General features: G+C 40.3%; 1 protein-coding gene across 1 annotated transcript in view; it reads left to right on the plus strand.

Moving 5' to 3' along the window:
* The first annotated feature begins 846 nt into the window (after window positions 1–846).
* Window positions 847–26,757, plus strand: part of DPP10 (dipeptidyl peptidase like 10) — an 833,411-nt gene continuing 807,500 nt past the window's right edge. Inside the window, exon 1 of the mRNA XM_003405871.3 lies at window positions 847–918. Within this exon, the coding sequence (XP_003405919.2) occupies window positions 847–918 (72 nt within the window). The remainder of the gene's footprint in view (window positions 919–26,757) is intronic.

A 26,757-nucleotide genomic window follows, 5' to 3' on the forward strand; every position in this document is an offset into this window, starting at 1 on the left:
CGAGGGGGTGGGGGCATCCGGGCTGAAGCCTAAGGGATATAAAATAATTGCCCCCAATTGGGAGGCGCAGAGCCTCAGGCAGATATGCGACAACCCCTGGGGTCCCGCCGGGCGCTACCTGCCCCAAGGGGCCGGGGGCTCCCAGCCCCCAGCCGCCTACTGCGTTCTTGGAGTTCTGGAGCATGCCCAGTGGCCGCGCCGGAGACACCGAGGGCTTCGCTCGGGCGCGCTCCGAATCTCCGGGTTTTAGCAGGAGCCCGCGGGGGGCGGGGAGGTGGGGGAGCCCGCGGAGCCCCGCAGCCTTGGCCGAGCGAGTGAGGAGCTCGCGCGCCGCGCCGGGCTCTCTCCCGCGCTGCGGTTGCTCGGAGATGCTGGAGCGCCGCGCCGGGCTGCTCCACCTGGCGCGCTGAGCGCTGCGCGGGGCGCCCCCAGGGGCGGGCGGGGGGCGCGGACTGCAGTAGAATGCGAGCCGGGCTCCGCCGGCGCTGCGAGACGTCGCCCCAGCGCGGTCAGGTGCTGGGTGCCCGCCGCTCGCCGCTCCACTAAGTTGCCTCTTGGTCAGGTCTGGTCTCGGAGGCTCTTTACGCGCTGGAGCGGTGGGGGCGGGGGAGTGGAGAGTTGGAGGGTCTGCGGAGCCGAAGGAGGGGTCCTGCCAAGGGGAGTCTGCCTGGTGCCTCTCTCCTCTTTCCCCTCCCTGCTGCTCCCCTCCCCCCACCCTGTCGCCGCCGCTTTCCCTTCCGCCAATTCGGAGAGCGTCGGGCGCCTGTGACATGCAATCCCTGCCAAGTGACGGTCCCCGAGTCTGAAGTGCCCGTGAGGAAGTGAGCGCCAAAGCGGCCGCCGGTGATGACAGCCATGAAGCAGGAGCAGCAGCCCACCCCGGGGGCCAGGGCGAGCCAGGCGCAGCCGGTGGACCAGGTGAGAGTTGGCAGCTTCGGCCAGGCCCTCCCGGGAGGGGAGGCTCCGGCCCGCGCTCCCCCCGCCTCTCCTCCCCGGCTCGGCCCCCACGCCTCCCTCCCCCCATCTCCGCCCCAGTTCCAGGCTCTCTTCAGCTCACCCATGGACTCCGCAGGAAGTTGGAGCATCTGAGTGCGCTCCGGGGCCGGGCGAGAGGATGCGCAAGGTGGAGAGCCGCGGGGAAGGGGGGAGAGAGGTAAAGGCTGGGGGTGCCTCGGGGAGCCCCGGCGGGCCGGCCGCCGAGGGAGGGAGGGGTGGCCCGGGCCAGGGAAGGGGGCGTCTGGGTCCCCATTCACGCATGTTGGAGGGATTAGTCGCGCGCCTGGAGGCGTCCACTTGCTAGGTTCGAACCCGGTGCTCCCAGAGCTGGAACGTGTGCTGGCCCAAGTGACCGAGTAGTCAAATGACCTTTAGGCTGGCAGAGTTGCTCCTTTCCTTGATTTTTTCTGTAAGGAGGCAGGAGTAAGGGGAGGGGGACCCTAGGCGTCTGTAGTCCGCTGAGTGGAAAGAAGCTTGGGAAGTAGAAAGGTATTCATTATTAAGGCGACTTGGAAAGGTACTGGCTTTAGCGATTTGAAGGATCCAAAAATGTGTGTCTGCAGAGATGGGGATGCCTTGTGTTGGTTGGGGGTTATTCCCGTCTCTCTCCCGTCCTGCACCCGTCACCCCCTTTTTGTTTAGGTCTTTAGGGATTGTAGCATACTCCTACCGGGGTGGATCCCTATGTCATCTCTGTCCCTGGACTGGGGGGACTCGGGGGTTCGGTATCTCTTTTTCCCAAAGTTGGAGGGTCGGGAGCGCTGAGGTGACCTGGCGAGGAGGAGGGAGGCTGTGATGAGCTGGCTGGAGGTGTTGTCACGTTTACATCAATTAGAGACACTGGGCAGAGAGGGCTGCTCTTAGGTCAACGCGTAACTAGGAGCAGGAGGACCGAGGCTCCAGGGGTACCGGAGAGGGGGCTTTTTACCCCGAGTGCAATGTGGAAGGCCTCCCCGACGCGTCCCTGGCGGAGATACTCCCGGCACATTGCTAGAAGCGGGGCGAAGGGGGTGAAAGCAGCTAGGCTCCCGCAGCGGCTCTGCTCTTCGCGTATTCTCAGCACTGAGGAGTATTTAAGGGGAGCTGTCCAAATCTCCCACGAGTGGCGGCGAGCAAAGGGGAGGCGATGCCAGGGATGCCGTTATTAATACTCCAGTCCTGGTCATCTCTGCTGGCCTGTGGACGGTCTCTTCTTCCCTCCCCTCCGCTTCTCATTTCCCTCACATATGTTTCACACAGGTGGTGGGAATCACTCAATGCCTTCAAGCTCTCCCTTCTTTTACTGGGGTGGATGTTGCAGTTTTTTACAAAGCAGTCCTTTTCTTAAACCATGCTTTTTGCTCCCAACCCTGAGATAATATAAAAATATTAAAACATTAATTACACCCTCCTCTTATACCCCCCCCACACACATACACACAGATGCCACAGTGTAGCAACCAGTTAGCAGGTGTATAGAAGTCATTTCAGGAGAGGAGCATGGATTTAACACCCTCTCTCAGGCTGACAGCCCTTCAATTTCATTAACAAGCTGCCGAGGCTCTCTACAGCTTTTGGAATGCTGCTACCAATAAGACTGATTAGTCAGGTGAGAGTCCTCACATGAAATCTTTAGCCACTAACCTGTGACACCAGCTGGTTACTTGAGGTGCTGCAAACAGTTCAGTGCTGGTGGAGGTGGGAAGGCAGAAGCCGAGTGAGCTGAGTGCACAGAAGCGAAAATGTCTATGTAAATAGTGGTCACATCCAATCCTTTTGTCAGGGCTAATCTGGTAGTTAAAATTCATAGGAAGAGATTAGAGTCGAGCTTCAATCCATTTTTCTTGTTAGCGTGCATTTTTTTTTTTATGACCACTTGGAATATTCAGGGAGTGGCCATTTCCAGAACTCTTGTTTTAATTGAGTATTTTAAAGTGTCTTTCTGAGGATTTACATGATTTTAAAATGTCAGTGGTATGCATATTATGCATGTGTTAAAATGAAAGAGATTGATTTTTGCAAAGGGTAGGCAAGTCAGACTGAAATATATATGGCAGCACCCCGTTGAGGGGTTTCCAGGCACTCCCAGAAAACATCTATGTCGAGTATATTCTTTGTTCAAAGGCTGATGTAAGAAATGATGGCCAAATAGTGTGGGTAATGGCAGTGACTGCTTGGACTACTTGCTGTAAGACTACTATGTTTTTATTCATAGTATTAGTCATTATGGTCTGATTCTGCAATTGTTTTGAAACTCCCATGTGATCCTGGAGGTAATACCTTCACATAGACATTATTGATTGTTCTGGTTCCTGTTGTGTTTCAGAAAATATATATATATATATATATATATATATATATATTCACACATTTAAATAAAATGTAGCGTTATAAAATCCTACCTAATAGTTAAATAGAAAGCATGTTCCATCTCATCACTCACGGTGTATTGATTTTGAATGATTTAAGATTTTGAATGTTGCCAAAAATGGTCTTTTACTTTCCATGGTAGAGTTTTTTTTTTTTTTTTTAATGAAACTTCAAAGATGCCTTGTCCTGAGGCCATCAAACACCTGTTTCCACTCACAGCACCAAGGAAGACCCGTTGTCTTTGGTCCAAGTGAAAATGGTAATGAGCCATATCGTTTGGTTGCTGTTGCAGTCCTCCTGAGAACTTGACCTCCCTGGGCCAGCTTCTCCATCGCTGTCCACCACCGGCAGGAGTACCATGACCAGAGGTCTCTCCCCAGAGGGCAATAGCAAATCAAAGAGCAGGCATCGTCTGCTTTTATTAACGTTCTGAATCATGGAAATTTTTTTTTATTCATTTTAGTAATCGTTCCTTTAAAGCTTCATTGAGTAAGTAAATGTTTACAAGTTATTTTGTTTTCGTAACACGCCACCCTTACAGAATGGCTAAATATAAATGCTTTGCTGTGGGTGAATGCAGCCATTCCCACTTAACATGATCATTATCCCATTTTTACATTGAGAAATCCAAAAACTTGAGCGACTAATTTTAACTTATTCTGTTCCCCCCCTCCCCCCAAATCCGTTCCTGATTACCTGCTATGTGCAGATTACTGTTCTCCGGGCTGATAAGGCAGCGCTGATTGAGTGCGTTTTCCTATTTGATTCTTAAAGCAACTTTTTGAGGTAGATAGGTCCTGTTGTTATTCCCATGTTAGAGATGAGACTACAGAGAATTAAAGAAGTTAAGGAACTTGGGCAAGTTTGGCTTCAAAAGCGGTGGAACTGAGACGCAGCTCTCATCTATGACATTTAGAGGAAGTCCAAAGTGACACCTCTTAACTGCTACACAATCACAACATGACACATTCCTGTTAGCAGAATATAAAATCATTTCAAATTGTGTGTGTGTGTGCATGTGTGTGCCAGTTTACCGAGAACAGAAAAATGGGTGAAGAATTTGTTTAAAGGTTCAGATTAAAATATAAATAATAGTATCTGAGATTTTAACATTAACTTATTTCTACTGATTCTCTAAATAATTTAAAAAGAACCAGCTAGGTCCTTACGAGCACATAAGATTTTTATTATCATTGTTATTATCTAATCTTTATATCACTTGTCCCAGATAGCCATCAGGCTCTCAAGATTTGTTTAAATGAGTGCACTTTTATAGGGGAAGTTTAAAATTTGCCCACATTTCCACCAGGTGGCACCCTTCTGCTGACTGCAATAAAAAAAATATTTCCTAAATGCAAAAACCAAAACGAAACAAAAAAACTCCCAAAACAAAAACAAAAAAACTAACTCCACTTTCTGGAGTATGACTGAAAAGTGTATTTTCATAAGCAAGTGTTTGGCTGCTAAGACAGCCAGTCTCTCGCATCTCAATTTGTAACATCCTCTTGATGAACTAATTCATGGTCATTTTTTGTGATCAAGGATGTAACACGTAAAATGCCTTCTGAAAATATCTACTATACTTTTGGCTTTTAGGTAATATTAACATAAGATGTTTCAATACAGACATTGGGATTCAGCTCTGGCAAACCTGATTAAAATTTTCAGATGTATGCTTAATGAAAACTTGTAAAAAAAAGTTAATCCCTCATGCTTCTCTGACTAATATATAAAATTTCAAAATTTATCTATAAGTATTGTTTTCAGTACCCAACACCAAACTAAACTCACTGCTGTAGAGTCGATTCCAACCCATAGCCACCCTGTAGGACAGAGCAGAACTGCCCCATAGGGCTTCCAAGGCTGTCAATCTTTAGGGAAACTGACTTCCACATCTTTCTTCTGCAGGCTTTTAATAAAATAGTTTTTAGAAATCATGTTAAAAAAAAACTTACTTAACAGAAGATTTATTATTTTTTCTCACCATTCATTATATGAAACACAGTACCTAATTGGGGGAAACCTCTATATGGTTTAGTTATAAAAGATAAGTTAAAGTGTTATGCAGAGAAGTCTCTGTGGTTTGACAGAATAGCCATTTCTAAAAATAGTCTCCCTTAATTTCTTTATATATATGTATAAATATATGAGGAATTTTATCTACTGAATTTAGAATGTACCATCTAGAACATATCTCAAAATATCCTCCTGCTCTTTTTCATAAGCTTTTTATCTGTTTTTCTAAAATATCTATCTAAATATCTCTTATCTGTCAGTTTCTTTCAGGGATTCAGCATATTACACATTTAAAAATATTAACATATATTAAAGATTAAATTACATTAAAGCACGTTAAAGAAAATTGTAGCATTAAATATTGATGTTGCATTGTGTTATGAAGAACGTTACATTGAAAACAAAACACAAACTAAACTTCTCCCAGTGAAAAATAAAGTGCTTTCAAAAAAATTGGTTTCTTGAATTATTTATGATTACAAAATGTTATACTCATTTGTGCTTACAGGCATATTTGTCATTTATTTACAGTAAACCATGTACCGTATATAATGCTAGAATATTGTGGCTAAGACTGTGAACATTTTTCCGATCAACACAAATATTTACTTAGAATAATCTGTGAGTTACGCACTGGGAGTCATTGACAAAGATTCATATCCCAGCTTCACCAGTAACTTTGGGCAGGATAACTCAATTTCTCCATTATATCTGTGGATGGAGGTGACCACAGGTCCTTTACTGGCTAATTGTCAGGATTAAGTGGGATAATAAGTAAAAGCTTTGGCTAATGCCTGTCTTATTCCAAGTTTCTAATAAACGGGTCGTCTGAAAATAGAAGCCTGGGGAGGGGGAGAAGCTTAATCATTACTAAGCCACTTATAGCTGCTATTTCATTTTATAGAATATCTCATTTTTCATTGTTCGTATTTCTATGATATTTATGAGTTTGTGCGTACATACAAATATTACATTTCATGAATTTGGGACTTTGGTACTATTTTGACAGACAACCTTACTTCAGAATTCTGTTACATTTCAGCTTCCTTTGAGTCAAAACGCACTTCCTTTCCTGCTGTACTGTGTCAGGGGTTAGACATTGGCTAATTCTCACTAACAGGTGAATGAGGTGCTGGGTATGTTGAATGTTGTTTGCAGTGTCATGCACTTCATAACATAATTAGCATAAGAGAGGATGAGTAGAGAAAAGAGAAACATTTTATAGAATTATCTGGGGGTGGGAGGATTTCAATTAGCTTGGCAGAAGGGTAGGCATGGTAATAGAATCCCCAAGATGCAAAGCTGGTGTGCCTACTGGCATTGAAGGGGTGGAAGGAGTGAGCCAAGGTCAGGCAAGACATAATTCAAAAGGCATTTTCCACAGAGATTTTTTTCTACAGCTAATCCTATGCAACATTTAAATTCAGAAATCAGTTCTTTATGTTCCAGTTATTAAAATTATCTCCGTATATTTTCATCCTTGCTGAGTGACCTTATGTGTTTTCCAACCAAGTTCATGTATTACTGAAACGCTATAATGGGGACATACACACTAAGACATACCTCTTAGGAAAGTTTGGAGCTTTTTCCATGTCAAGACCTGCAAAAGTTTCAAAAAAGGGTAAATGCGTGATGGAGAGAAAGCAGATTTCTTCCTGAATGCCTTTTCTCCTGTGAAGTTAGAGATGCCCCGGTTTCTGCCTAAGTGCATGCTGTCCTCACCTTGAGAAGCCACACTGCTTAGCATTAATTATTCCTGGCTCCACAACTTTTAGGCAATAACCAAACTCAGTTTACTTCTTCCAATCTAGACAGCACCAGGGCTTTTAAACTGAGCACCCACCTCTCCCCTACCTGGTAGACATTCTTGTCACCTACCATGTATGAACTTAAGAAACATCTGTCATTTCCAGGATGGTAGAGAAAGCAGGGAAGTAGGTTTGGCGGGAGAAAATGGGGCACACTTAAGAGAGAAAGCTCTTTGTATTGTAGGCTTATGTTTATTAAGCTGTCCTGAATTCCTGGAATTTCACACATACCCATATGACATGGTAAATATACCACCCACTGCAAGGCTAAGTACAGAATACGTACTTTTATTCAAAACCCATGAAATTGGTGCTCTATTTCGAATTGTTTGGTTCAGTAATTGATGTTGAGTGTTCTTTGTAATGCCTTCTAAAAAAAAAAACTATATGTATATATATATTGTCTTTTCAAGCTTATCATGCCATACCCAGTAAAAATCATGCCATAGTTTATTTGAAAATTGTCAAAATTTTAATAGTTTTTTAAAAACAAACAAACTTTCAGAGATAAAGTGTTTATTCCATTAACCAGAACAGTATATTCAGCAGTCTTTTTGGGATTACCCAGTGGTTTTTATATTGAGCTGTTCTTGCGGGGAGACAACTGTTCTAGTGGGTTTGAGAGCAGAGTCTGTGCATGATGGAATTGACTTCATTTCTTCCTCAGTTCCTCTGTATTTACTGACTGTGCAACCTAGGGCAAATGACTTAGCTCTCAAACCATTCCTTCAACTTTGCAAGGGAGAAGACGGTGAGACTGTTGGAAGGGTTAGAGATGGTCTGTGTGAATGGGCTTTTATACCATTTAGACCAAGGCAGAAACTTAGTATTTTTATTCTTATTGCTACCGTGGTTCTGAATCATCTGAGCAGATTCTTTTTTTTTTTTCCTCTTCTTTTTGCAAGGGTAATTTGGCATTTATGCTAATGGAATGCTAAAATACATGTGTGTATACAGTCGTTAACACACACATATGTATCCAAAAACACACGTGTATATGCACACATAAATATGTCATGCTCAAACATACACCACCACACATGCGTAAATACTTACGATCTAAATATACCGGACATGTTCATTTAGATTATTATAAAACACACTCGATGAAAATCAATTTAGTACAATCCAGCTGATTTCTAACATTCTTTAGATGATAAGCTATCTGTTTCCCAAAAGACTTAGCATCTTCTTTGGAAGTGTTCATGGTTTAATAATCTCTTTCCAGAAGTTTGGTTCCTAGAAATCATTGACTTAGAAATTCTTTGCATACGGGAACTGATGCTATTTTTAGTTGAAATTTAGGAAAAGTTAGCTGAGTACGTAATTGGAACTGACTTTACTTTTGGGAATGTTCTCCAGCCAAGCTGTATATTATCTGACTTGAATACTATTGTAATTTATCCTACTGATGGATTTTCTCAGGTCGATACAAAAACCTATGTATTCAGTTCTAGATAACAAATGAAGAAAAGTGAGGGAAAAAAAGCCAATTTTACTACCTCTATCCCCACACCCTTCCCCCTTTTGAGCTCTAAATGGAGAACCAATTTCTTATACCGGCTGAGAGTCCCTGCTCGGGAAACAGAAATACGACAAATCGGAATTACACAGTTGAGAACTTGAATGGCAGGCACTCCTGCGATTCATTTTCCAGTAGTGGACCACAGAGACCACTTGAAGTTGCATTAATAATGTTCTTACAAGGGTAGAAGTGGGCCTTCCTTGCTATTGGTACGTGGGTTTACTTTTAGCAAGAGGAATCATGTAAGTGAAAACTCAGATACTCATGGCTGTGTTAATCATAGAACTTAATGCCTGCCAGACGTCGCTGTGCCTTCATTTCATACTTTGAAACAAGACCTAGCAAATGTCGTTCATAAAGCAACCTTTTAAATACGCGTTTCACAAACTTGAATAATAATTCTTCTCACTTAGACACAGATTCAGAGTTTAGACACTGAGACACGGTTTGAACACAGGTCAAAAATACATCTTTTTGAGAGGAAAATATGACATTCATAAAGAATTTCTTGAATTTAGAAATCGGTAATTTGTATGTTGGAATAGATTTTCTTTCTAATCATTCTACTAGCTTTTAGGGACTTTAAAGTGGTGGGGGAAACAGTTCACTTCCTTTGTTTCTTTAGAGTGTTGTAAAGCACAAGTGTTCCAAGAAACAAAATAGATTTTTTTTTTTTATTGTGGCAAAATATACACACCATAAAATTTTACACTTAGGCATTTTCGAGTGTACAATCCAGTGGCATCGGTTGCACTCACAACCTTGTGCAGTTGTCACCACTGTTGGTTTCCAAAATTTTTCATCATTCCAAACAGAAACCCTGTACCCATTAAACAAGAGCTCCCCTTTCCCCCTACTCCTTAGCCCCGTGGTAACACTAATTTACTTTGTTTCTATACATCTGTCTATTCTAGATAAACCAAAATGAAACCCATTGCCATGGAGTCAGTTCTGACTCCTAGAGACTCTGTAGGACAGAATAGAACTGCCCCACAGGGCTTCCAAGGAGGGGCTGGTGGATTCAAACTGCTGTGACCTTTTTTTAGGTTTGCAGGCTGAGCTGTTAACTACTGGGCCACCAGGGCTCCTCCGTTAGTTCATATAAATGGGATCATATGGTATTTTGTGTCTGGCTTATTTCCTTGGCATAATATTTTCAAGTTTCATTCATCCATGCTGTAACATGCATTAGAATCTCATTCCTTTTTTGTGGCTGGATAACATTCCATTGTGTGCATGTATCATACTTTGTTTCTCCATTCGTCTGTTGATGGTCACTTTGGCTTTGAATAATACTGCAAAGAACATTGGTATATAAATATCTGTTCGAGTCCCTGTCTTCAGTTCTCTTGGAAATAAACCGAGGAGTGAAAGTGCTGTGTTAAATGGTAATTCTTTGTTTAACTTTTAGGGAAACTGCCAAATTATATTCCACAGCGGCTACACCATTTCATATTTTCACCAGCCAAGCCAAAACATGTTATTTTCTGCGTTTTTTGGTAATAGGCACCCTAGTGAGTGTGAAGTATAAAATGGGCGTATTTTGAAGCTATTTCCAGCATCTTGATCTGATCCAAGGAATTATGTGCATTCTGCCATATTGGCAGTGATAGGCATGTGTGAGTTAAACCTGGAGTTAAAATGGAACAGACCCACTTTCCTTTGCATCCATAGAGGTTGTTTAAATTGCTCTAAATGGGGCTTACCCAACATTAATGTCGTGGTGACATGACATGTCATGGTAACTTCTTCTGCATCTACCACTCCTTACAAAGGTCTGTATGCTCAGAGACGTGACCTTTCTTTTACAGGGTCGTGGTTTGGATTCATTGGTCTTCCTTTCTATCTGTGCCATCTCCAAATCCAAACTCTGTTCCTTCTACCTTTCTACATTTCTGACAGCCATTCTTGGTCCAAGAATTTGTGCCCTGGCATCTACTGTGATATCAGTACGTGGCCTTGCTTTTTCAAAGTCTTCCCTCAAAAAGCCATAAAAATCATAAATGACGATAGCATTTGAGAGACTGTATCTACTACCGAAAAATCACAATGGTCCAATCCAATTGTGTATGGAGTTGCCACGAGTCTGGGGACTTGACAGCAATTGCCAACAACAAATACAAAAATTGATTATGGAATCTAACTCCTCAGTTTTCAAATCAGGAAATGGAGAGCGGAAGGGTGATTGATTTGTCTCATGTCACAGTGTTGGATAGAAACTAGTCTAGATGCTCCCCTCCTCAGAGCTGGGAATTTCAGCTTTAAAGCAACTTTCTTCGTTACTCTGATCAAACCAGAAACTTAAAGGTACCTTTAATACTGAGCTCCTATTTTTGTTGCTGTGTAGATTATATGGAGTCATCCTGGCTCCAAAGTAAACATGGATTTTAGGGGATGGTCAGGAAGTTAAACGGCCTCCATTTTTTTGTTTATAGCTGCAGGAAAGTCAGCAAAGTTTTGATTTTGAAGGTGGAGAGTTGAGCGTACATTTACTTCTCCTGAATTTGTCTTTTTTCCCACATCTCTTGGTTAAATTCCATCTCATGCTTTATAATACACTCAACGTACTGCTTCATTCCTTCCCGAGCTACTGTCCTGGCACTGTAACAGCAAATCCAGAGAAACTAATATGGAATCACAGATGGTGCAAATATTTGAAAATAGGTAAATATAATGTAGGATTAGCTGCTTGGGCTCAGAAATGTCAGCTCCACATTGCTTATTGGTCACACAAGGCGATTTTTGTTAAGGGAAAATCCAGGACAAAGGCATCATAACATAAAATGGCTGGTTTGGAGCTGTGCAACGTAACAAGCCCATAATTGTTATATAAACCCAAAATGAGTCATTCTGTAACAAGGAATAGGTGTTTCAGAGTGGTCACAAAGCACCAAGAGGTTTTCCACGGAATAAAAATTAAGCTGATATCATAACAGGGCACTGCTGCACAGTACCATTCTGCTGACTTCCATATAAAGCCAGCTTTTAAAGGGGAGAGGGGATATCCATTCTTATGAGTATAGGCACATATTAAATGACCCGCCTATGAGAAGTAAGAGTCAAATTGCCAGCATAAACTCTGCAGATAGTGTTTATTAGTAACATGTGCTCTGGGTTCCTATTTCTGACTTTGAGAATTTAAAAAAATATAATCTAATTTTGCCCTATCTCCCCTTTAAGAGATATGATTCTTATTAAAGGAACCTTAGAACCAGCCATGGTGACTAAGTCACCTAGTTTACTGATAAGACAGCTGGGAAGGATAAATGATGACTAGCTCAAGATCATGTTGTTGTTAGCAACTGTCCAGTCATTCCCTGACTCATGGCAACCCCATGTGTTAGAAAGTAGAACTGCTCCAAAAGGTTTCCAGGTGGTAATCTTTACAGGAGCAGATTGCCAGGCCTTTCTTTTACAGTGACATTGAGCGGGTTGGAACCACCAACCTCTCTGTCAGCAGCCATTCGCAAACTGCTTTCGCCACCCAGGCTTCTGCTTCAAGATTATACCACTGATGAATTTGGTAGATTAGAAACTAGGACTCCTCCCTCCTTGGTGGGAGTTGGTAGAAGAAGCCTGAGTTATCAGAATCGTGGACATTCTGTTTTGCTTGTTTGTAGTGAGGTCAGATACAGAAAGGCGAATGAGAATTAAAGTGGGAAGGTTTTTCAGTTAGTTTAAAAAAGGCTTTTTTTTTTTTTGGTTATTTTTTCCTGGTAATGTTTAATGAAACCAGATGTATTATGTAGATGCTAACTGGAGGCAGAAAGGAGCAGGTACAATGATTCTGGTGAGGCCTAGATTTTCTGCAATTTCTTATTTCTCAGATAAACGGAAAGATAATAGGAAGACCTCCTCCAGATCAGATATAAAGGTCTATAAGACTCACTGGTCTCTGTTAAAGTATGAGCCTACCGGGAAAAAAAAAAAAAAAAAAAACCCAACATGGTTCTCATATAAATATATAGTGAACACATGCCAAGGATATAACTCGTTAATAAGAGAAAGATCAAGATGGTGAAGCTCGTTCAAGGAACATTTGATGAAGAGAAATGTATATAGTCAGTCTGGACAAGAACAAGAAACAGTTTACAAAGTTCGCAAAATTAGATACAAAACCGGCTAATACCCAACAGGTCATTTAAGCGATAACCTTTGGAATTACCTTTTGAAACAGACAGAATTTTTTTGCAACATGTTCTCTCTTCTTCAAGTTGACAGCTAACTTTACAGACTCTGGGCCTATGTCAATAGCAAATAGTAAGTCAAAGAAAGGTTCATTTTTCTAGAAGTATACAATCCTTGGCTGGACTGATTAAACAGTGCCTGGCCTGACATTGAAAAGATGGACATGCAGTCACATGTCAGTTTTATTCCCAAGGCCTCAAAATTTTTTTTAACATCCTTGACCTCACAAAAACGGTGTGATATGGACTCGTACTTGATGTTATGGCCAACTTCTTAAGCTTTCTGCAAGCCCTGTGGAGCTTCAAGTGTCAGCTCAGATTCACCAGCAGTGAGGTCCTGGAATGCAGCCAGTCGGCCAGCACTGCTTGTTGGGTTCACCCTAACAAATTGGCCCAGGTGTTTTTGGAGGATGGAGGAGAACTATTTGGTGATCTCAAATAGCTCTTGTGTGGAGAAGATGAAGTAGGATAATTGCACATAGGGAGGCGAAAAGCCGTTCTTTGAGGATCTAGCAAAATACGGTTCAGATCAAGTTGCTTGGTGGTAGTTATCCCTGAGATGGCTGCTTCCAGAGCTGCTGTTAGGAGGAGAGTGTTACCGCAAATCACGGGTTCAAGCCACCTGCCGCAAAGCCAATACTGAGATAGGAGCAGGTACGTAGTAAGAAGGCTTTATTGAATACTGGTATTCAAGAGACAGAGGGGGTTAAATTTCTCCCAAATTCTGTCTGCCCTAAAGGGTTAATGGGAGGGTTTTATATGGGAAAGATCGAGATTACCTAATATTTTGAGCACGTAGTCCACAGATTGTCTTATACATCACAAAACAACTACAAAAACTCTTTATTAAACTAAAGATAAACATGTCAGGCACCTTGACCTCTAATCAGTATATTTATAACAGGCTGAAAAACTCTCATAAGAATCTCTCGGCTAGTGGGGCTGTTTTGCCAAGTCTACTGTGGCTGAGACAGGAAGCAAGAAAGCCTTCTTGTCGATTTGCAGGCTGAAGGCCATTTCTCAAGAGAACAAAGAAAGGAAAAGAGAGACCAAGGCCTCAGGAACTGAGAGAACTCCTCACCCCTTTGGAAGAAACCCATGCAATTGGTGCGATTAAAAAGCGTTTAGAGATTACTTAGAGCATCATTATGGCGTTAGTCATGTCAAGCTCTCAATCACCTATTTCAAATAAGGGAAAATATGTTGTAAGGTATTAGGGTGTTTGTTATGTTTAAGAGTGGAACAGGCTGCTCAGCTATATTTTGAACAGAGCCCGCACCATTTTCCAAGGACTAGAAATTAATCACAGCTTATACAGCTGTATTAAAACAAATGAGGAAATATATTCTCCCTAAAACACTGAAGAAAATGCATTTCCACTACTTCAAGGGAGACGGCACGGCCACGCATGCAGTCTGCTTTACGACATTATTGTAAGTTTTCCTGCTCTCCTGACTCAGTTTCTTAACTGCTTATTCCCTGAAAAATAGCTCTCCTGATCCATCTGCAGGTGTCTGGAATTCCACTATGACTTCTTTTGTTCCTTTATCTTAAAGCTGAACAAGAAGTGTTAACAATTGAAGACTAACTTGTTTTTATTGTCTTTGTAATTCCATGGTTTACTCTGTCTTGAAAACTGATGTCTTGTGGGCAAAGGAAATGAAGGCCTTAGGAATATGAGGTGGTGGGAGATGGAGGAAATAAACATAGAAATGGGATTCTTAGGAGAGAATCATGACCTCTGTATGAGGCAATCCACTTCCCTTCCCTGGTCCTCAGTTTTCTCATCAGGATTAAAAAGAAAGAGGTAACTTTGAGTATTGTTGTTCTGCGTACAGAAGGGTTCCATGAATAAATTTTTTTTTTTTTTAAATCCTATTGGAGTCTTGAATCTTATTTTCCTGAACAATCTTTTACTCTCTCACAGAAAACTATCCTACCAAATATTAAGAAATGATGGTATAGACTAGCACTGTCCAGTAGTTCATTCTGGAATAATGGAAATGTTCTATATCTGCACTTTCCAACATGGCCCATGTGGCTATGAAGCTGTCAACTAATAGGTTCTTGTCAAGCGGACTAGTGAATTGGAGTCAGCCAGACACAGGGTTGGAAGAAGAGAAAGGTTTATTCACAATTTGCAAACTGGGAGGCAAGTGGGGTCTCGTGACCTAAGGCTTCCAGCTCCCTGAACCAGGGCAGATTTGCTCCTTTTATAGGATGTGGCATACATATGCATGGGCACCAAGGGGAGGAGGGAAGATCTTCAGTCTTGTGATGCCTGTGCAGTCTATATAATTTTAGTGAATGAATTTTTGTACACAGCTCTAAAAATATTGTGCACAGCCCTAAAAAAATGGCGATGGCTACAAAAAAGGTTATATAGCAAGAAGATTCCAAATCAGTGTGCCTGCCTTGGCCTCCTGCTGGGGGAAGAGAAGAAACCTGGGGATTCGACCAATCATGGTGAAATGCTATAAAAGTTGTAACAAAAATGTAGCAAGAGTAGACTTTTCTGAAAAACAACAATTATGGGATGATTAATAACCCCTAATAACCCTTTTGTGGCTGCTTCTTTCAGCTGTTGGACACTGAAAATGTGGCTAGTGCCACTGAGGAACTGAATTATTAATTTTATTTGTTTAAATAATTTAAGCTTAAATAATCATTGGTGGGAAACCCTCGCTGTGTAGTGGTTAAATCCTACGGCTGCTAACTAAAGGGTTGACAGTTCGAATCCACTAGGCGCTTCTTGGAAACTCTATGGGGCAGTTCTGCTCTGTCCTATAGGGTCGCTATGAGTCGGAATCGACTTGATGGCACTGGGTTTGGTTTTTTGATTAATCATTGGTGGCTAGTGGCTGCTATATTGGACAGTCAGCTCTGGACCATTGCTTTTCAATCTTTAATGTGCATATGAATTATTTGGGGATTTTGTTAAAAACAGATTCAAACCCAGTAAATCTGGGGGGATGGGGGTGTCCAAGATTCTCTATTCATAACATGCCCAGATGATGCCAAGTCTGTGGACCCTAAGGTAAGATAAAATAAGGTGTTATTTCTCAGCAGCAAGAATTCCTAATTCTAATTTATGGCTTTGTTCAGAATGACACTTCTCATAGATGGTGAGTTTAATGGGCCCATGGCAAAATTGCAAAGTTTAACTTAGAATTATAAAAGGAAAATATTATAGTGATGAAATCATTTTATTAAAAATAATAATATAATAAATTATAATGACTTATTTTTATTATCACTGACAGTTATTAGCTAACATTTTGGGTATAAACCAAAAAAAAACCCAGTGCCGTCAAGTCTATTCTGACTCATAGCGACCCTATAGGACAGAGTAGAACCGCCCCATAGAGTTTCCAAGGAGTGCCTGGCGGATTCAGACTGCCAACCCTTTGGTTAGCAGCCATAGCACTTAACCACTATGCCACCAGAGTTTCCTTGGGTATGTACTATTAAAATATGCCATGCAGTTGCCAACTGTTTATATTTCATTTAGTCACCACCATAACCCTGTGAAATAGATACTACTTTTATTGCAGTTTTACAAATGTGACGCTAAGGTTCAGAAGGGTTAGGGTTTTCATTCCCAAGGTAACACAGCCAGTAAATGGAAAAGCTAGTACTTGATCACGTACAATCATGCAAATCATAATAACCCTCAGTAACATTCCTCTATAAAATTGAGGGCAATGATTTGCTGTGTGATTGATGAATAAATCATATGTTATTATCTCCTACAGCTAATAGTAATAGTAGTAGTCCTAGTAGTAGTTACAATAATAATCCTTATTATAATTTTGGGGCAATTAGTATTATCATCATCATTTTAAAGATGAAAAACTGAGGTGAAGAGAGGTAAGGCAGTTTGATGAGGGTCACATGATTTCCCAGTAGCAGAGCCAGGTTTGAACTTCGGTTGTCTGCTTCTAGAGTCCATGCCCTCCTCTAAAGCACTAGGCAACATGTCAGGTGTTTATTGATTTTTGACTTTTTGTCAGACAGTGTACTAGGGGCATGGTTCCTATCTTCTCTTTGTTCAGCCCACTTTAAAAACTTTAAGTATGCATAGTTACATGTTTATCCAGAGTATTTTAAAACAGGAAAAAAAAAATCTTAATTGTCCAAAATGTATAGTTTACTTTGTGGGATCTGTGATGCCAACTTTTTAATTATGTCTGTATCATGTTAGTGTGTTTTAAATTTGAAGGATCTTATGTCAACCTATTTTTTAGTAGTTGTGATGAGAACTGTACGATGTATGTCACCGTGTGTGTGTGTGTGTGTAAACTTTACAAAGCTTCACATTGTCTTCCTTGCCTCTCTCAATAACCTTGAACAACAGATTGGCTTTATCATTTTAATGAATAAACAGGTGAATGCTTTGAACCTGGCAATTCAGTAACCTAAGTTAGATATAAGTCTTATTTATCAGAGATCTCCGTTATTTGGTTTAGTTTGGCAACTGCTGTTATCTGAGCCTATTTTTCAATTTTATTATTTTAAACAAAGCACATGGTCTTTTTCTTTAATATCTGAAAATATATTCACATACTTAAGATCTTGAATATCACACAGATGTACCTAGTGGAGCATATGCCTCCTAGAGTTGTTCGCTATCTACTCAGTGCCTCATTCTCTCTTTCTTTTCTTTTTTAAATAATTTTTATTGTGCTTTAAGTGAAAGTTTACAAATCAAGTCAGTCTCTCACAAAAAAATTTATGTACACCTTGCTACATACTCCCAATTGCTCTCCCCCTAATGAGACAATCTGCTCCCTCCCTCCACTCTCTTCATGTCCATTTTGCCAGCTTCTAAGCCCCTCTACCCTCCGATATCCCCTCCAGGCAGGAGATGCCAACATAGTCTCAAGTGTCCACCTGATCCAAGAAGCTCACTCCTCACCAGCATCCCTCTCCAATCCATTGTCCAGTCCAATCCATGTATGACGAATTGGCTTCAGGAATGGTTCCTGTCCTGGGCCAACAGAAGGCCTGGGGGCCATGACCACTGGGGTCTTCTAGCCTCACTCAGACCATTAAGTCTGGTCTTTTTTTCAGAATTTGTGGTGTGCATCCCACTGCTCTCCTGCTCCCTCAGGGGTTCTCTGTTGTGTTCCCTGTCAGGGCAGTCATTGATTGTGGCCGGGCACCAACTAGTTCTTCTGGTCTCAGGATGATATAGTCTCTGGTTCATGTAGCCCTTTCTGTCTCTTGGGCTCATTATTACCTTGTGTCCTTGGTGTTCTTCATTCTCCTTTGATCCAGGTGGGTTGAGAACAATTGATGCATCTTAGATGGCCGCTTGCTAGCGTTTAAGACCCCACATGCCTGTCTTCAAAGTGGGATGCAGAATATTTTCTTAATAGATTTTATTATGCCAATCGACGGAGATCTCCCCTGAAACCATGGTCCCCAAACCCCTGCCCCTGCTTTGATGAGCTTTGAAGCCTTCAGTTTATTCAGGAAACTTCTTTGCTTTTGGTTGAGTCCAGTTGTGCTGACCTCGCCTGTATTGACTGTTGTCCTCCCCTTCACCTAAACTAGTTCTTATCTACTGTCTAATTAACAAATACCCCTCTCCCACCCTCCCTCCTTCCTCCTTCCCATAACCACAAAAGAATGTGTTCTTCTCAGTTTAAACTATTTCTCAAGATCTTATAATAGTGGTCTTATACAATGTTTGTCCTTTTGCAACTGACTAATTTCACTCAGCATAATGCCTTCCAGGTTCCTCCATGTTGTGAAATGTTTCACCAATTCATCACTGTTCTTTATTGATGCATAGTATTCCATTATGTGAATATACCATAATTTATTTATCCATATTCATCCATTGATGGGCACCTTGGTTGCTTCCATCTTTTTGCTATTGTAAACAGTGCTGCAATAAACATGGGTGTGCATATATCTGTTCGTGCAAAGGCTCTTATTTCTCTAGGATATATTCTGAGAAGTGGGATTGCTGGGTCGTATGGTAGTTCTATTTCTAGCTGCTTAAGGAAGTACCAAATCGATTTCCAAAGTGGTTGTACCATTTTGCATTCCCACCAGCAGTGTATAAGTATTCCAATCTCTCCACAGCTTCTCCAACATTTATTATTTTGTGTTTTTTGGATTAATGCCAGTGTTGTTGGAGTGAGATGGAATCTCATTGTAGTTTTGATCTGCGTTTCTCTAATGGCTAATGATTGAGAGCATTTCCTCATGTATCTGTTAGCTGTCTGGATGTCTTCTTTAGTGAAGTGCCTATTCATATCCTTTGCCCATTTTTTAATTGGGTTGTTTGTCTTTTTGTGGTTGAGTTTTGACAGAATCATGTAGATTTTAGAGATTAGGCACTGGTCAGAGATGTCGTAGGTGAAATTTTTTTCCCAGTCTGTAGGTGGTCTTTTTACTCTTTTGGTGAAGTCTTTAGATGAGCATAGGTGTTTGATTTTTAGGAGCTCCCAGTTATCTGGTTTCTCTTTGGCATTTTTAGTAATGTTTTGTATTCTGTTTATGCCATGTATTAGGGCTCCTAACATTGTCCCTATTTTTTTCTTCCATGATCTTTATCATTTTAGACTTAATGTTTAGGTCTTCGATCCATTTGGAGTTAGTTTTTGTGCATGGTGTGAGGTATGGGTCCTGTTTCATTTTTTTGCAGATGGATATCCAGTTATGCCAGCACCATTTGTTAAAAAGACTATCTTTTCCCCAATTAACTGACACTGGGCCTTTGTCAAATATCAGCTGCTCATATGTGGATGGATTTATGTCTGGATTCACAATTCTGTCCCATTGGTCTATGTGCCTGTTGTTGTACCAGTACCAGGCTGTTTTGACTACTGTGGCTGTATTATAGGTTCTAAAATCAGGTAGAGTGAGCCCTCCCACTTTCTTCTTCTTTTTCAGTAATGCTTTACTTATCCGGGGTTTCTTCCCCTTTCATATGAAGTCGGTGATTTCTTTCTCCATCTTATTAAAAAATGTCCTTGGAATTTGGATTGGAAGCGCATTATAGATGGCTTTTAGTAAAATTGCCGTTTTTACAATGTTAACTCTTCCTATCCATGAGCAAGGTAAGTTTTTCCACTTATGTAGGTCCCTTTTGGTTTCTTGCCATAGTACCTTGTAGTTTTTTTTGTATAGGTCTTTTACATCTCTGGTTAGATTTATTCCTAAGTATTTTCTCTTCTTGGGGGCTCCTGTGAATGGTATTGATTTGGTGATTTCCTCTTCGATGTTCTTTTTGTTGATGTAGAGGAATCCAAGTGATTTTTGTATGTTTATCTTGTAAAGTGATACTCTGCTGAACTCTTCTATCAGTTTCAGTAGTTTTCTTGAGGATTCCTTATGGTCTTCTGTGCATAAGATCATGTCATCTGCAAATAGAGATAATTTTACTTCTTCCTTGCCAATCCGGATGCCTTTTATTTCTTTGTCTAGCCTAATTGCTCTGGCTAGGACCTCCAGCACAATGTTGAATAAGAGTGGTGATAAAGGGCATCCTTGTTTGGTTCCCATTCTCAGGGGAAATGCTTTCAGGCTCCCTCCATTTAGGATGATGTTGGCTGTTGGCTTTGTATAAATGCCCTTTATTATGTTGAGGAATTTTCCTTCTATTCCTATTTTGCTGAGAGTTTTTATCATGAATGGGTGTTGGACTTTGTGAAATGCCTTTTCTGCATCAATTGATAAAATCATGTGGCTCTTGTCTTTTGTTTTATATTTTATTTATATTGAACCATCCTTGCATAAAAAAAACTTTTTTGAATTCTATTGGCTAGAATTTTGTTGAGGATTTTTGCTTCTATGTTCATGAGGGATATAAGTCTGTAATTTTCTTTTTTTGTGCTGTCCTTAGCTGGTTTTGGTATCAGGGATATGCTGACTTCATAGAATGAGTTAGAAAGCATTTCATCCTTTTCTATGCTTTGAAATACCTTTAGTAGTAGTGGTGTTAACTCTTCTCTGGAAGTTTGGTAGAACTCTTCAGTGAAGCCGTCTGGGCCAGGGCTTTTTTTTTTTTTTTTGGGAGTTTTTTGATTACCTTTTCAATCTCTTTTTTTGTTATGGGTCTATTTATTTGTTCTACTTCTGATTGCGTTAGTTTAGGTAGGTAGTGTATTTCTAGGAATTCATCCATTTCTTCTAGGTTTGCAAATTTGTTAGAATACAATTTTTCATAGTAATCTGATACGATTCTTTTAATTTCATTTGAGTCTGTTGTTATATGGCTGATCTCATTTCTTATTCGGGTTATTTGCTTCCTTTCCTGTGTTTCTTTAGTTAGTCTGGCCAATGGTTTACGAATTCTGTTAATTTTTTCAAAGAACCAGCTTTTGGCCTTGTTAACTCTTTCAATTTTTTTTTCTGTTCTCTAATTCATTTAATTCTGCTCTAATTTTTATTATTTGTTTTCTTCTGGTGCCTGAGGGTTTCTTTTGTTGTTCTCTTTGTATTTGTTCAAGTTGTAGGGACTGTTCTTTGATTTTGGCCCTTTCTTCTTTATGTATGTGTGCATTTATTGATATAAATTGACCTCTGAACACTGCTTTTGCTGTGTCCCAAAGGTTTCGATAGGAAGTCTTTTCAGTCTTGTTGCATTCTATGAATTTCTTCATTCCCTCCTTAATGTCTTCTATAACCCAGTCTTTTTTTGACCAGGGCGTTGTTCATTTTCCATGTATTTGATTTCTTTTCTCTGGTTTGTCTGTTATTGATTTCTACTTTTATGGCCTTATGGTCTGAGAAAATGCTTTGTAATATTTCAATGTTTTGGATTCTGCAAAGGCTTGTTTTATGACCTAATATGTGATCTATTCTAGAGAATGTTCCATGTGCACTACAGAAGAAAGTATACTTTGCAGCTGTTGGGTGGAGTGTTCTTTATAAGTCTATGAGGTCTAGTTGGTTGATCGTAGCAATTAGAACTTCCATGTCTCTATTGAGCTTCTTACTGGATGTCCTGTCCTTCGCTGAAAGTGGTGTGTTGAAGTCTCCTACTATAATTGTGGAGGTGCCTATCTCACTTTTCAATTCTGTAAAGTTTGCTTTATGTATGTTGCAGCCTTGTCATTGGTTGCATAAATATTTAATATGGTTATATGTTCCTGGTAAATTGTCCCTTTAATCATTATGTAGCATCCTTCTTTATCCTTTGTGGTGGATTTAACTTTAAAATCTATTTTTTCAGAAATTAATTTTGCCACTCCTGCTCTGTTTTGATTGTTGTTTGCTTGATATATTTTTTCCATCCTTTCAGTTTTAGTTTATTTGTGTTTTTAAGTCTAAGATGTGTATCTTATAGGCAGTATATAGACAGATCCTGTTTTTTAATGCAGTCTGCAACTCTCTGTTTCCTTATTGGTGCATTTAGTCCATGTACATACAGTGTAATTATAGCTAAGTATGTGTTTAGTGCTGTTATTTTGATGCCTTTTTATGTGTGTTGTTGACAATTTCATTTTTCCACTTATCTTTTTTGTGCTGAGACATTTTTCTTTGTAAATTGTGTGTTCCTCATTTTCATAGTAGGTAAATTTATTTTTGCTGAGTTGTTATGTTTATCTTGGTTTTAATTTTGAAGTATGAAATTATTAGACATCCTCGTGGTTACCTTAACATTTACCTGTATTTTTTCAAGTAAAAACCTAACTTGTATCGCCGTGTATCGCCTTGTTTTCCCCTTCATATGGAAGATCTATGCCTCCTGTATTTAATCTCTCTTTTTTTGATTATTGTAATCTTTTACATAATGACTTCAATGATTCCCTGTCTGGAACATTTTTTTTTTTTAAATTAATCTTATTTTTTTTGTGTGTGATTTCACTATCTGAGTTTATATCAGGATATTCTGTTCTGTGACCTTGTGTTGTGTTGGTATCTGATATTATTGATTTTCTGACTAAAGAATTTCTTTTAGTAATTCTTGTAGCTTTGGTTTGGTTTTTGGAGATTCTCTAAGCTTGTGTTTATCTGTAAATGTCTTAATTTCACCTTCATATTTGAGAGAGAGTTTTGCTGGATATATGATTCTTGGCTGGCAGTTTTTCTCCTTCAGTGCTCTGTATATGTCATCCCATTGCCTTCTTGACTGCATGGTTTCTGCTGAGTAGTACAACCATATTCTTATTGATTCTCCTTTGTAGGTGACTTTTCTTTTATCCCTGGCTGCTTTTAAAATTGTCTCTTTATCTTTGGTTTGGCAAGTTTGATGATCATACATCTTGGTGATTTTCTTTTGGGATCTATCTTATATGGGATCTGATGAGCGTCTTGGAGGGATATCCTTTCATCTTTCGTGATGCCAGGGAAATTTGCTGACAAAAGATTTTCAACTATTCTCTCTGTATTTTCTGTTATCCCTCCCTGTTCTGGAACTCCAATCACACACAAGTTATTCTTCTCGATAAAGTCCCAATGATTCTTAGGGTTTCTTCATTTTTTTTTTAAATTCTTTTATCTGATTTTTCTTCAAATATATTGGTGTCAATTGCCTTATCCTCCATCTCCCCAACTCTGCATTCCAATTCCTTGATTCTGCTCCTCTGACTTCCTTCTGAGTTGTCTAACTCTGTAATTTTATTGTTAATCTTTTGAATTTCTGAATGCTGTCTCTCTATGGATTCTTGTAGCTTTTTAAATTTTCACTATGTTCTTGAATAATCTTTTTGATTTCTTCAACTGCTTTATCAGTGTGTTCCTTCACTTTTTCTGTAGATTGCCTTATTTCATTTCTGAGGTCATCCCTGATGTCTTAAAGCATTGTGTATATTAGTTTTCTATATTCTACAGCTGGCAATTCCAGGAAGGTATCTTCATCTGGGAAAGATTTTGATTCTTTGATTTGGGGGTTTGTAGAAATTTGTTCAGTGAGTCTTATCTTTTTGTTTTGTTTTGATTCAGTACATCCAGATGGGCTACTAGATTGTGTTATCTTGATTGTTGTAGTCTTTGAATCTCTTATATCTTGTTACTAGCTGGTTTGAGCTTTTACCAGGTATAAGAGCCTATGAGTCTGTTCACTATTCTTGAATCGAATAAGCTCAGGTGTCCTGATAGTAGGTCACCTAGTGTGTGGTGTAAGCGCTCACCTATTAACTTAGAGGAGTAGTGGTGATGGTTCTATGTGCCAGTGTCTAGTAGTGGCAGGGTGTCACACTCCAAAAAGGGTAGCCTGACAGCCTTCCCCCAGGTGCCAGTGAGGTAGGAGTGTCTATTCTCTAGAGCACTCAGGTGGGTGCGCTCTGCAGCTGTGCCTTAGTCACCCCATGCTTGTACCTCTAAAGATTGGTAGTCACTATCCTCAGACCCCTTTAGCAGGTAGCTAGGTGATGTGGGTGGAGCCTCAGCCCTCAGTTCACTGGTGTGTATCAATGAGGGCTCTGTTTAATAGGTAAAGAAGTATCTGACCTACAAAACTTGCCTTTCCACTGCTCAGCTAAAACAATTACAGTCTATCAGAATTGCCTTTGCATTGTAATAGCCACCTGGTTCCCTGTAGGGGTGAAAGCAAAAGACTGTGGATCTCTTATGCCTGGATGGAGCTGGTTCTGTATTGTTATTGCAGTTTAGGGAAGTCAGGGAAGGATTTTTCCCCTGATTGTTAATTTTTTCCCGACTGTTAATTTTCTCAGGCCAGGAGAATGGGTTAGGGAAAAAAAAAAAAAAAAACCTGCAGAGGACTTCACCCTCTGGCCCAGGGAATTCCAATGTTAATGAAGCCGGCTGGGGCAGGGAGGGGAGGGATCAGATAGATAGGAGAGAGTAACATCGCAAGATAGACAAAGTTACTTATCTTGTTTGGTGAGGACTGTTTCATCTGAGGTTCCAGAGGGGTGTGTAGCCTGTGTGCTCTGGGTGGGTCTCTGCCGAGATTGTCCCAGAGGGTTAGGGTGTACCGTGCTTGTGCTGTCTCAGGGAGCTGCGATCAGCCCCTCTGCGCTTAGTCCAAAGCCTAGTGCCAAGGTCTCCTGGCTGTGCTCCAGGCTCCAAAACCAGTCACTGCTTCCCCTTGGTTTCTCATTCTACTGTCAGCTGCGTTGGTGTGAATCCTGTGTGTGTTGGCTGGGTCCCCCCCAAGGTTGCTCCAGGGGGTTAGGGCTGTGTCCCATGCTTGCCTTGTCTCAGTAAGCCATGATGAGCCCCACCACTCTGGCACCAGGGAACCACAAGGACTCAAGGCTGTGGTGCGGCATTCTGGCTCCGGAATTGGTCACTGCTTCAGCACGTGGCTTTTCGCTCCCCTGTCACTCAAATCAACTCCTTAGCTCTGTGTCTGATGGTCAGGATTCGTAGATTGTCATGTATGTAATTTATTCACTTGTTTTTTTGAGTCTTTGTTGCCAGAGGGATAAGTGGAAGCCTCTACCTAGTCAGCCATCTTGGTCTCGCCTCTCCTCTCATTCTCTTAATTGGTAGTAACTCTTGGGATTCTTTCCTTTTTTGTAGTTCAAGATAAATTTTTGCTATATAGCTAATACCAACTCTTTCTCCACTTCTTTTTAATACAAATCATTAAAAAAAAAAATTGCCATCGAGTTGATTCCAATTCACAGTGACCCGATAGAACAGAGTAGAACTGCCCCATGGGCTTTCCAAGGAGTGTCTGATGGATTCAAACTGCTAACCTTTTGGTTAGCAAGCAAGTTCTTAACCACTGCTCCAGCAGGGGTCCGATATAAATCTGAATGATAGCATATACGTTTATTTTAAATTGCATCTTTTTTTTTTTTTTTTTTTTTTTTAGTGAATAGTCTTTATATTGTTTCATTGATAAAAATATGGATAATGTGAAAATCCGGGTTTACATCCTCTAACAGTTGGCTTCTTTAACAAATTTTCCTCTTTTATTTGTGATGAATCCTTCATTCATAATGAATTAGATCTCTTTGACTCAATATTTATGTATGTATATATGTAAAATATTCATCTCTTTGTATACATGTATGTTGGTCTATACATATTAATTAGAGTCTTTTAACAGACTGAAAAGAGGATAGCTTTATCCACCCTCATTTCTACCTCGAGTATTAGCCTTGAAAATAACTGCCAACATGTGCACATTCTCATAATTTATAGATAATTGATAAGATTCTTACCAGTTCGTAGGTAAAAGGAAAGAGGCTGTTATTGTCAAATTATGAAAGAACATTCTATATCCTATGAGAGATTTATGTTAAGGAAACAATGAGACAGCATTTGAAAATTTTGATAGAATTTGACAAGTACCCTGTATTTTCTTTAAAAAGAAGGAAGCTATAAGGTTACTCCTATCTGAGTGTATGAATGGTGCGTTGAAGCCTGTAGTTGCTGTTACTTGCCATCTAGTCGATTCCAAGTCTAGGCGACCACATGTGTGCAGAGTAGAGCTGCTCCATAGTGTTTTCAAGGCTGTGGCTTTTCAGATGCAGATCATCAGGCCTGTTTTCTTAGGTGCTTCTGGGAGAGTTCAGACCACCAGTCTGTAGGTTTATCTGTTTGCTCCACCCAGGGACTTGCTCTATGAAGCCTTAAATATGCTAATAGACAGGATCAAACGTTGTGGATATTTTGTGTCTTATCATTTTCTTAAGGAATATAGAAACTTTCAATGAATGGTGATGAATACATGCTATGTTTTCTGATATCCTTTGGGGTTTAATAAAATTTGGAGGCATCTCTTTAAGGTGCCACCATTCACATCTTTTATTTACCCTAAAAAGAATGTCTGTTGCTGTCAGTCACAGCTAATCACCTTGGTAGTGAAGAGGAAAGAGTATAATAATAGTTGAGGGGCAGTGGGAGACTTTAGCCTTTGCCGAATCTTTTTTATTTTCAAAGAAAAATCATTTCAACAAATTTTAAGTCCATGGATTTCTTGGGACCACCTTCATGT

Source organism: Loxodonta africana, chromosome 6, assembly GCF_030014295.1.
Source record: "Loxodonta africana isolate mLoxAfr1 chromosome 6, mLoxAfr1.hap2, whole genome shotgun sequence".
Lineage (NCBI taxonomy): Eukaryota > Metazoa > Chordata > Mammalia > Proboscidea > Elephantidae > Loxodonta > Loxodonta africana.